The sequence below is a fragment of the Malania oleifera genome, chromosome 4 (genome assembly GCF_029873635.1).
Source record: "Malania oleifera isolate guangnan ecotype guangnan chromosome 4, ASM2987363v1, whole genome shotgun sequence".
Classification (NCBI taxonomy): domain Eukaryota; kingdom Viridiplantae; phylum Streptophyta; class Magnoliopsida; order Santalales; family Ximeniaceae; genus Malania; species Malania oleifera.
Genome location: NC_080420.1, coordinates 89,776,432 through 89,789,146, shown reverse-complemented (window position 1 = coordinate 89,789,146; position 12,715 = coordinate 89,776,432). Strand labels below are relative to the sequence as shown.

The 12,715-nt window shown below is 37.6% G+C and overlaps 1 protein-coding gene and 1 non-coding gene across 3 annotated transcripts in view; both read right to left on the bottom strand.

The window, feature by feature from the left end:
• LOC131154315 (flavin mononucleotide hydrolase 1, chloroplatic) overlaps positions 1–12,715 on the bottom strand; it is an 85,206-nt gene that overhangs the window by 31,777 nt on the left and 40,714 nt on the right. For both annotated transcript variants that reach the window (XM_058107007.1, XM_058107008.1), the window contains one exon: positions 5,954–6,068. In XM_058107007.1, coding sequence (XP_057962990.1) covers positions 5,954–6,068 — 115 coding nt within the window. The remainder of the gene's footprint in view (positions 1–5,953; positions 6,069–12,715) is intronic.
• LOC131154604 (5S ribosomal RNA) lies at positions 5,198–5,316 on the bottom strand. The gene has a single exon (XR_009136523.1). It is a non-coding gene; the product is annotated as a 5S ribosomal RNA (ribosomal RNA).

The following is a 12,715-nucleotide window of genomic DNA, read 5'->3' as shown; positions in this document are numbered from 1 at the left end:
CCGCCACACCAAAGATATTAAGTCCTCTAACTTCCCTTCCCATGATCTAGGAGCTGATGAACCTGCAGCGCCTGCTGCTTCAAGATTGGCACAAAACTCCTTCACTAACTCACAGAACTCATTTGCAAAGCTTTGCCATACAATTCCATTTACACCTCCAGGCATGAACACAGAAAAGTTATTCCTTTCCACCTCAGCCTTGGCTCCAAAAGTTCCCCACGCTCACCTAATTGCCATCCAGCAATGAAGATTTCCCTTGCAAATGTTTCTGGATCCCCTTCCCAACCAACTGGAAGCTAATAATCCATCAGCAACCCATGAAGCTGCCTCCTTTGAGAGTTATTTCACCTATTTCAAGGGATGTTGTTGGAGTTTCCCCCTCCTCCACCACACTCAGATCAAAGGATTTGCCTTCGATCTGCACCGAATGCCTTAACATCTACTGTTAGGACAGCCATGATCAAGTTTGTGTGAGGAAGGGAAAGTTTTTTTGTGAGATCAAGAGAAACCCATCACAAGTTCTTTTCATTAGCATTAGGAACAAAAACAATAGATTGAGCTCGAGTTTGACCTTTCCTTATTTAGGTTTTGTTTCATCAAAATATGTCCAAAGTTTCTCTGAGAACTGTAATTGGAATTAATCAGCCAAAGTTGAAGATCATAGCAATTGGAGCAAGATGCTGGAAAATTGTGGGAACAACTAATGAGGATGTGAGATGTGGAATTTTGGAAGCATGCCTCCAGGAAATGCAGCATTTACTAAGACCCTAGATTCAATAGATAAGAGGGCACAGAAAAGATTAGGTTTCAGGACTCTCATTTGCAAAAGGAAGCACGTGTGACAACGATTGCACATGACATGTCGGGAAAATTATGGGTCCAGTTTTTTAATTATACTAGATTTGGGCCAACCATTCTTAGAAATTTATTAATGAGAGAGAAGGAATATACAAAGAAGAGGATAAGAAATCCTCATAATGAGAAGAGATACAATCATATTAATAAAGTAGGACAATCTCTATTACAATATTTTAAAATCTCATTTGGCTTAAATAGAATACAGGAACTAGAGAGAATATGGCCAAATTAGCCCAACCTCAAAAATGCCTATCAAAAGAATCAACTAGACCAACTTGAAACTTGACATTGATATCTCTGAGAATGTGGCTGTAAATGGGCATAGTGTTCTATGCAACAAATACTTGGACTTGCCTTCCACATTAACATTCAAATGCACTGCCTGAGACCACAATAGCTAGTTGGAGAATCCAACCAATTTGATGGTTGTGATTTGACAGTATCAGCTGAAGCTCTCTCCGCTCAGGCCATCAAAACCATCCCCTACACACTACAATCAGCACACACCAGTATGGGAAATGAATAAGACAGAAAATATGCAGAATCAGGCAGCACCCACAAGCGCAGAGCAGCACTTCAGAACTTCAAGAGACAGCTCTAACTAAAAAACTAAAGTTACAATCCTACAAGGAATTACTTGACTACACAGTAGAAAAGCAGATCACGACAAGTACCATAGGAACTTAATAACAACAAGACAGCATAGCAGCTGCAGGCATTATTGCTGGCAGCAACTAGAAGAGTGTGCAGAAAAAACAGGAAAGAGAGTCACTCAACACCAATTGAAACTTCAGGGCACTGCTAAAAGATTGCAACCAAGCAAGCAATCACAAACACAACATTAAAACATCGGCATGCTACAAACAGCCAGAATAGCATAGCAGCACCAGCACTATACCCAACACAGAGTACAACTGCTTTACATCAGCAAACCACCACAAAAGCACTCATCCTACCAAGGATGCTGCACATACAAACCAAGATGAAAAGGGATCCCCCAAACGACTCTAAAACCAAACAGAAAACCAGATTGAGAACTAATTGGGGGAAGATTAGAAGAAAAAATAAAAAAAGAACCCAAAAAACAGAGTGTCTAAAAAACCAGCTCTGGTTATCCAGATTTAGAATAAAACTCTGATACCATGTTGTCAAGTTAGAGATAGAGCAGGGAAGAAGAGAAGGAGAAGAAGAAAGCAAGAGAAAAAGAGCGGCAGATCCTGGAGCCTTCTGTACAGCTCCAGATCTACCCTCTTATATATTAATAATAATAAAAAGACTAAAGGACAAAATTTACTCCCACGCATAACCTAATTACTGATATTCTCTTCCAACATTATTCAAGAAACTAAGCAAGAACCCATGAAGGGATTTTTTATAGGGATTTTTGAGAACATAAGTTCAAGGACTGGGGCAGTTACCATCATCTAATGCTTCACAAGGCATTCTAATCGTTTGGGAAACTGAGTTCACCTCTAAGGTAGATTCTCTTGTAGGGCCATTCTTGATATCTCTTCTTCTTAACATTAGGGGGAGAGAGTGGTGGGCTACTTCTATCTATGCTCTATTTGTCCTCGTATTAGGTCTTCTTTTTGGGAGATTCGCATGGGCTGTGTCGGTCTCATTGGTGCTAGGCCAGTGATTTTAATGCTTTTAGGACTTCTCATGAAAATCTAGGGGGCTCTAGAATTACAGGCAGTATCAGCGATTTTGATGACTTTACTAGTGACTTATTTAAGATATACTCCGCTCCACTCATGCTAAAAGGGTTGTCGGTAAGAGAACTAACTGTACACATACATTACGTTTCGTTTGAAAATGGTAATGGGTTAGAACGGAATGGAATAAAAATTGAATGGACAACATGAAGAAATTTGGTAACAAATTTTCTTTGTTCCGTTCCTACATACAAACATGCACTTAGTACTCTTGTGCCCAAGATGGACATTCAGTAGGTGCAGATAAGAGATTATAGGCAGATTAGTTCACTAATGAATATGTATAAGATATTGACTAAGGTTTTATAAAGAGATCGTGCTGCTTTGGGCTCACTATTTCTCCTTCGTAGATGGTGTTTGTTGGAGGTGCGTACATTTTAGAATCCTTCATTAGTTGCTAATGGAAGTTGTAAAGAGTGCTAGAAGAAGGGATAGGAAGAAGATTGTTCTTACAATAGATTTTGAAAAGGATTATGAGAGTTAAATGGGGTTTTTTTTTATAGGATTATGTATGTAAGGGTTTGTGGAGAGGAGGAGAAAATGGATAGGGGTGGTTTTTCTTCTTCCCTCTTTTCACTGATAGTTAATTGTCAATCTAAAGCTTGATTCTTCATTTCAAGGGTATGCAACAAGGTTGCCCTTTGATATCCACCACTTTTTTTGTTTGCCTTAGTCATTGATGTCTTTAGTATGTTGTGTAAGTTTAAGGCTTTGGATTGTTGGATGCGAAGGGTTGGCAGGGGAGATGTTTTTGTTTCTCATTTTCAATTTGCTCATGATACCATTCTTTTTTTAAAGGATGATTTAGAGGGTTTTAAAACGGCTTTAGCTATGGGACTAGATAACATCCCAATTGAAGTTTGGAAATGCTTAGGTGATAACAGAATTATATGGTTAACTAATTTATTTAATACAATTGTAAAAACTAAGAAAATGCCAGATAAATGGAGGAAAAGCACTTTAATACCTATATACAAAAGTAGAGGAGATATTCAAAATTGTAATAACTATCGTGGAATTAAACTTATGAGTCATACGATGAAACTATGGAAAAGGGTAGTTGAACAAAGATTAAGGTTAGAAACGAAGGTCTCAGAAAATCAATTTGGTTTTATGCCTGGGAGATCTACCATAGAAGTTATTTATCTTTTAAGAAGATTAAAGGAAAAGTTTAGGGAAAAGAAGAGACTTACATATGATATTTATTGACCTTGAGAAAGCATTCGTAGGGTACATAGGGAAGTTCTATGGTGGGTTTTAGAAAAAAAGGGTGTATGTAGTAGGTATACTGATGTCATTAAGGATATGTACAATGGAGTAATGACTAGTGTAAGGACTATAGATGGAGAAACTAGAGAATTTCCAATCACCATAGGTGTACATCAAGGATCGGCTTTGAGTCCTTATCTTTTTACTTTAGTGACGGACCAATTGACTACGAGTAGTTAAAAAGAGGTTCCATGGTGTATGTTGTTTGCAGATGATATTGTATTAATTCACGAAACTACGGACAGAGTAGAGGCTGAGTTAGAATTATGGAGAGAAGCTTTGGAATCTAGAGGCTTTAGGATAAATAGAAATAAGATAGAATATATGATATGTAATTTTAGTAATGATAGGAAGAATATTGGAGACAAAGTTAAACTTGATGATGAAGAAATAAATAGTACTTGTAGATTTCGATACCTTGGATCTATTATGCATGCTGAAGGAGAAATTGAAGATGATGTAATGCATAGAGTTAAAGCAGATTGGGTAAAATGGAGAAGTGCTTCAAGTGTGCTCTGCGATCATAGAACACCCTTAAAATTGAAAGGGAAGTTTTATAGTGCAGCTATTAGACCAACTATGCTATATGGATCGGAATGTTGGGCGATGAAGAAACATAATAACCAAAAAGTAAGAGTTGTCGAGATGAGAATGCTTAGATGGATGAATGGTATAACATTGAAAGATAAATTAAGGAATGAACATATTTGTGGTAAGTTAGGTGTAACTCCTATAGAAGATAAGATAAGGGAGGGACGACTCAGATGGTATGGACACTTGCAACGTAAGCCACATAGAGCCCCTGTGAGGAAGAATGACTTGGTTACTGTGGGGGGCAATAGAAGGGGTAGGGGTAGACCTAAAATAACTTGGGAGAAGATAGTGAGTAAGGATTTAATGTCCTTGAATATATCAAAAGAAATGATCCATGATCGCATAAATTGAGGGAAAAGGATTCATATAGCCGACCCCACCTAGTGGGACTAAGGCTTGGTTTTGTTGTTGTTGTTGTTGGGTCTTCAGTCTCAGAATTAATTTGTCTTAAGCTTAGTTTGGTTGGTTTGAGTTTGAGTTTGCAAGCTGTTTCTAGTTGTGCCTCCCTCATTGCTTGGAATGTTCAGAAATGACCAATTACTTATTTAGGTCTTCCTTTAGGGACTTCTTTTGGGGTCCAGCTGTATTGAGATCCAGTTGTAGCTGTAAGTAGAGTTGCGGAGGTTAGATGGGTGGAAGCTGCAAATTTCTTTAGATGACCATACTACTCTCGTCTTAGCTTGTTTGTCTAGCATTCTATTTTTTGTTATTGCTTAGGACCCCCCTTTTTTTTTTCTTTTTTTTTCTTTTTTTTTTAAAGAGGGGTGCAACACGAGGACTTCCCAGGAGGTCACCCATCCTAGTACTACTCTCGCCCAAGCACGCTTAACTGCGGAGTTCTGATGGGATCTGGTGCATTAGTGCTGGTATGATCACACCCTTATTGCTTAGGACCCTTGTCGGTGTGACTAAGAGAACAGAGAAGTTGGTGACAGTTTCTTTGGTTAGGGGTGGGGGATGGTAGGAAAGATCATTCAGTTAGTTGCTAGATTGCAGGGAAGACCATATCTAAAGGAGGATTGGATACAGGAAGTAAGTGTCCAAAATCATCTCCTCAGAAAGGAAGTGGTTGTGGCATTTTCTTTTGGAAATCAAGTCCATTTGGCTTAAGGTGATCAAGAGCAAATATTTGCCCCCATGGAAATCCCTTCTCAAATATATCCCATGTTTATTCATTTGACTCGTTACAAATCAGGGGATGGTCCTAAACTCCTTTTTCGGGAGGATTTATGCAAAGGAAACAATCTATATTTGCTGGTTTTCCATGTTTATATCATTTTTTCATCATTCATCATGCTCATGTTGCTAACTTTTACAGTCCATGTCGCTTTAATATCTCTAGGATGACTAATATCACTAGGAATCTTCATTTCTTTTGCAATCTTAATTATAGAGAGGTTGTTGATTTCAATTCTTTGAGTATATTCTTGACCCATGCTGGGTTCTCGTTTCCATGGATGAGACTTTGCTCTCTCTCAATAAAGTTTATTTTGCTGTGAGGAGGAAAAAAAACTTACCAAATGGGATAGTTTGTGAAGGCATGAATTTCATATTTGTTCTGCTTCAAGGCCTCAAGCAATCCTTCAACATCTTCTATGTAGGAATACCCTTTTCTCATACAACTTTTTAGCCCTGCAACATAAAATAAATGCAGACACTGCCTTTTAGAAGACCAAAGGAAGAGATAAATTAAGCAATGTACGGCTCATGTTTGATCAGTGGTAGGGTAAAAATCTAATTTTCCTATATAGAGACACATGACTGAACTTCAATGACAGCTAATTACCTGATTAAACATAAAATATTGAAACTTTTCAGCAATAATTAAGGACTTGGAAACATTACCATGACAAAAAGCACATATTTTCTTAACACCAATTTTTGAGGATAGGCACATGCATGCTCGCACGCATATTAGATTAGTTATATAAGTTATATTTTACATAAAAGTATGAATTTTCCCCTTTGTACATTTGCAGAACCTGTTATATCCAATCCCATAAAGCCATACCCCTTCAACAGAATGACTTAAACAATTCCTGAGAATCTCTAAAACTATACAAAAGGATAGAATATTAAAAAAAAAAAAATCAAAAACACAACACAGAGCAATTGACACAATATTTTACAGAAAACAGCACAAGAAGGTCAAATAGGAAGAGATGACTGATAATATGCTTCTATTGTAAAGAGGAAAATAAAAACCATAAACCTCATTTATATACACATAATACTTTCAGCCAAACCTATGTGTGGACCTGTGCTAATATTTTTAAAACAGGAGAAAACTGTAGCAAGTGCCTGATCAGTTTATACTGCATTGTTGCAGAAAGACGATAATATTGTTGCAGCAAAATAAATTTGCATCAAAATTGTTAGAAGAGAGTAGTTACTTTAGTAATTATATAGTTTTTTTTTGTTGGGGAGAATTTTTGTCTTTCGTGTCTTTTTTATTATTAATATATAAGGGGGCAGACCTGAAGCTGTATGTATGCTACTATGCTCCATGAAATTGCTGCCTTCTTTTTCCTCTTCTTTTCTTCATCTCTTCTTCTCTTCATCTCTCCTCCATCTCCAACTTTTCAACAATGGTATTAAGTGCTAATCTCCTCTAAATCTCATTTAACTGAGTTGTTTTAGTGAGATTGTTTTTTTTCGTTTTTCTTCTCGTCATCCCCTAGTTAAGAGCAGTTCTCAAATCTGATTTTCTGGTTGATTTTGGAGTCGTTTAGGGACATTTTTCATCTCAGTCAGGCTGTGCAGCAACCTCGGCAGGATGTGTGTTCATGGTGGTTTGCTCAGTGCTGATGTGAAGTCGGCTATACTCTGTTTCTGTTATGCTGTTGTTGCTGTTCTAATTCTCACTGCCTGTGGCATGATGATGCTACTAGTGTTTGTGATTGATTGCTTGCAACCTTGTATTACTTGCTGATCGTTTTCATTGGTGTTCAATGACTATTTTCTACTCTTCTAGCTGCTGCCAGGCACAATGCCCGTAGCTGCTGCACTGCCAGGTTATATATAAATGCCTGCGGTGTTTGATGTGGTTTACTTCTTCTGTGTGGTCAAGCAATTCCTCGAAGGATATTGTAACTTCAATTCTATTGTCAGGGCTTCAAGTTCTAGATCTTTGAAGTTCTGAAGTGCTGCACTGTGCTTGTCTGTGCAGCCTGATTCTGCATTGTTGCGTGTTGTTCATCCATGACACTAGGGGTGGTTTTGATGGCCTCTACAGAGAGAGCTACAGCTAATACTGTTGACTTACAGATCACAAACATCAAATTGGTTGGATCTTCCAACTATCAGATGTGGTCTCACGCAGTGCATGTATATATTAACACGAAAGGGAAGTCAAAAGTATTTGCTGCATTCCCCTTCATCTACAGACTCCGAGGATTATGAAGATTGGATGAAAAAGAATGGCATATTGCTTGTGTGGCTGTTAAATAGCATGAAGCCACGAATTGCTGCAAACATGATGTTTAACAAAACAGACCAAGGTCATATAGGATGGTCTTAATAAAAGCTTCTCAAAAGATAGAAATCAAACTCATGTTTTTTACCTATATGAGAAGCTTTTCAAGTACCACCAAGAAGGTAGGTCGACTAGTGATGATTATACCACCCTAAAGGGTATGTGGGAGCAACTAACATCTATCAAGTTAGATCAAATGTTAAGATGATTAAATGGCAAAAGGCAGAGATCGTGGCTGCCAAGTTTCTATCTAGGTTAAGTCTTGAACTTATCCATCTGCTATCAAATTCTTGCAAGTGAATCCACACCATCAATGAGTGAAGCATATGTTAGAACCCAACAGATCACCAAAGATGATTTTCTGTCTTCTTCTTAAACTTCTTCCCATGATAGCTTAGCCATGGCTACACTGCATCTAACCACAGTAGGGGAATTGTTGGAGGACGAGGATGAGATTTGGATGGCAGTCATGGCACAGGTAGCATATCAAGAAGAGGAGTCCATAATGGCAAATTCTCGCATTTGCACACATTGTGGCAAGGAAATCATGCTAATGATAGCTCTAGGGATCTCCAAAGGAAACTGCTAGTGATTCACACACTGCAAGAGTGTCATGTCCCTATTGTTGCTACGTGACCGCCATGCTCAATCCAAAGATCTTATGGATTTGCAAAAATCAACATTTGACTACATGTAATAAGCAAGTTAATAAAGAGTATTCATTAAAACATAAGGTACATAAATATAAAACCCAAAAAGGTTTTACTTGCACTGGCAAGCTCTTTACATTGAGTTACACTTCATATATAACATTTACATTGTATTTCACTTTATAAACAAGTTCCACACTTCCTAAACTAAATCCGTCTAGAGATGAATCTCATGGTAAATCGTTGGTTTCTCTTACTCATTCATATACAAGCCATGGTCATCAATATTCTGTGCCCATAGTCTCTTAAATCAAAACAATATCAGGAGAATATCTAAGTAAAACCTCTCGAGTTAACCCCCTCTTTCTAAAGTCCCCCAAACCTAACATTCCAACAGATAATTTTCATAATTTCAATTGTTTCCCTCCTTTCCCTCCCCCATAATTAATAGAAGAGGCCGAGTTCTTTAGCTATTTCTAAGCCTCCTTCTTCTTCTGCTCATACGTTCTAGGACTCCACAGCAATTTCACCATGGCTCCAACTGGACTAACTAATTCTAGACCTAGGTCCTCAAGAGGTTTATTTGGATCTAAAAAGTTTCTCTCACTACCCCCAAGCCAACATCAGAAGCACTACCCCTAGAAGACCGCCCCCCCCCCCCCCTTCCCACTATTGCATAAAGTGTCAAAATAAAAAAATGGATCGAGTAGGAGGGGAAGAATTCCCTTCCTAAATTTGAACGAATATGGATCAACCATTTAGCTACCTCTTCATCAACACACCCCCCCCCCCCCCCCCCCCAAAAAAAAAAAAACATTAAAAGAAGGAATATCAACAAAATCCATCATATCAAGATTAGGCTCTAGGACAAGGGGACAAAGATCCCTTGTTAATCAATCCTTTTGTATGATTTAAGTTGTGTTCAATAGCATTGGATCCCCTTGCACAATGTCGAAAAAGAATTGACCACATGCTTGCTGGTATTGATGCAAATATTGTGTGAGATCATCACACTACCCCAACGCTTCCACTATCTCACCTTCAAAAAATCCCTCTATAAGTTGTGCCAAGGCATCCTTTTCATACAAATCTAAGTCAGCTCTCAACAGATCAACCAACATTCCTCCTCAAAATCACAAAAGTTTTTCATCTTCCATATCAAAGACCTCCTCTTCACCACCAAGTAAATTATCTCTAGCACTCTACCCATCATCCCCTTTGATTGCTTCACATTTCCCTCCTACTGAGTTCAATGCAAAAACTTCCTCCCCTCCACTATCTGGAATCTCCAACTCTTTTCCTAATTCCCCACCAGTTAAACTGAGAGATAGTCATGAGTTAGTGGCATATGAAGCATTACCCAAATTCTCCTTCTTCATGTTCAAGTCTCCCGAGCATTGTGTATTTGAATCCTCTCCATTCAATTTTTTTTTAGAACTCTACCCGAACTCTCTTACTAAATTTCTCCCTAATTACAATTCACTATCCTCACCCACTTAGCCACCCAAAAAGAAACCCAAATCATTTGACCCCTCTCCTTAGTGCCAGAAGGTCTCAGATCCATAGAGAGGCCTAAGTCTTCAATCCCCATTACCAATGTTAGGAAAGGAACTGCTACCAACAATGAAAGGCCCAAGTCTTCGAGCCAAAACTATCTTTCGATTCAATTGGTGGGTCATCAAAAAGGGAGCCTAAGGTTCCTAAGAGTTGGGGGGGGGGGGGGGTTAGAGAAAGTATTTGATACGGAAGATGACTTGAGCAGTTTTTGCGAATCTAAGAAGGAATTGTTGGTGGATCAATTGAGAGCTAATTTAGCCTTGTATGAAGAGGAACCCTTGCCTTAATTAATAAAGGAAAGTTCCGAAGGAGAGGGACTGGAAGCTTTAGGACAGAATGATGAATTTACACAAGACATACAGCTGTATGGGGAAGAATGTATTCAATTGTTCTCTGAAACTGTGCCAAGGGAGACTAATGACAATAAGCACAATTTAAACCAAATGAAAGTATTGATAGATAAAAGGACTTTGCCCCCTGTCCCTGAGCCTAACTCTATTCAATCCATTATTGCTTCTAACACTTTATGCCACAGGGGGTTTCTTCTAGGGTAAGCACTTTGAGTATTGGCCTGAGGGGTAGTGAGAGAGACATTCTTGGTCCAAATAAACTCCTGAGAACCTAGGTTTGAAATTAATAGTCCAGTAGGGATTGAGGTGAAATTTCCAGTAAGTCCTAGAACTTGTGAATGGCAAAATAAAAAAGGTGCAAAAAAAAATTAAGAATTTGGTTTCTTCTATTAACTACAGGGGAGGGAAGGAAGTAAACGAGTGAAATTATGAAAATCAATGACTAGAATGTTAGAGGGCTAGGAGATTATAAAAGGAGGAGGCTAATAAAAAGGTCCTGCTTAGATACTCCCCCAATATGGTTTTGATTCAGGAGACCAAACTTGAGAATGTTGATGGGGGGTTGTTAGAGGGATCTAGGAAATCGCAATACGGGCTGAGCTTTGTACCTTCTCGAGGGTCAGCCGGTGGCATTTTACCTTCTCACAGTCAAGGTCATCAATGGGTTTCGTTGTTGCATGGTTTGTCTAGACCAATCCTTAGGAACAATTTTTGGGATGATCTTGAATAGGTGTAAAGCTTTTGTGCTCCTAATTGGACTATGGGAGGTGATTTTAATGCGGTGAGGTTTCCCCAAGAGAAAGAAAGGAGGCGATAAAGTTACTTCTGCTATGTTGAGTTTTGATTCTTTTATTAGGGAGTGTGGTTTGAGAGACCTTCCTATTGATAATTCTAATTGCTAGAACGATGGCAAGTAGGCTTAGTAGATTCCTTTTCTGTACGAAGTGGGAGGACAAGTTCCCTAATCTCTCTCAATTTATTTTACCTAGGCACACTTCTAACCACTTTCCCATCTTGTTCGAATCCAGAAAGGTTGCTAGGGTACCCTCTCCTTTTAGGTTTAAAATATATGTGGTTGGATCATGATCTCTTTTAGCCCTCAGTCAAGAATTCTTGGAATGAGGATGTGGAGAGGGATTCGGAAGGTTTTAGATTCAAAGGTTAAGAGAGAAGTTGAAAGATTGGAATAGGAAGGTGTTTGGAGACTTAAGGTATAGAAAGGCAAGTATCTTAGGCAAGGTCTAAAATTTCGATTTTGACCAAAATCTCAAAGCTCCAAAAGTATGGAAATTTCAATAGAAATTTCAATTTTGTCAACAATTTAGATTTCAATTTAAAGAACGATGGAAATTAGAACTAAAGAATGGAATCCTTTTACGAAACTTTAGAAATGGTTAATAGACATAATAATTTAAGTTTAGGACTAATATATTACAAATTAAATACATCTATGTTTTGCATCAGGTGTAATAGTTGTAATATAATATGTGCATTGAACATATTCATAATATAATATGTGTATTAGACATATTAGGTTAATATAAATGAAATTCATAAATCAATTAAATGTTATTTATTATATAAATAAAGATAATTTAGATATAAATGATTAAATAAAATGTTGGAAGTTTATTTTTTCAAGTAATTTCAAAACCTCTTGAAATAATCTTTTGTTTTAATAAAACACATAAGATAAACTAATAGAGAACTATCACTTTGCATCTAAATCTCACATTTTAATTCTAAGGGAATTTTATCCCATAGTTAAAATTTCAACAAGTTTAGCCAAAATTTCAATATTTCGATAAATTTTGGATGATTCGTTGAAATTTTGAAGAAAATTATGCAAGACAAAAATTGACAACCATTTCGATTTTGAGGGTGAGGGAAAGTAGAAATTTCGAGAGAAATTTTGGTAATTTCATGGAAATTTAAGACCATGATCTTATTCTTAGGTGAGTTAGTTGAGTTAGATAGAAGGAAGAAGATAATACCCTATCAAGGGAGGAACATATGAGAAGCGTATCTTTGAAGAATGAGTTGGAAAACGTGATTTTCAAGGAAATGAGAAGTTGGAGGCAAAATACGAAGTTTAAATGGTTCAAAGAAGGTGATTGTAATTCTAGATTTTTTCATAATATAGCAACAGGGAAAATGAGAAAGAATTTGATCAAGGAGTTGGAAGTGGATAGGGGGTCATTATAACAAAACAGAGCGGAACTGCTGCCAAAATCACTAAGTTTTATT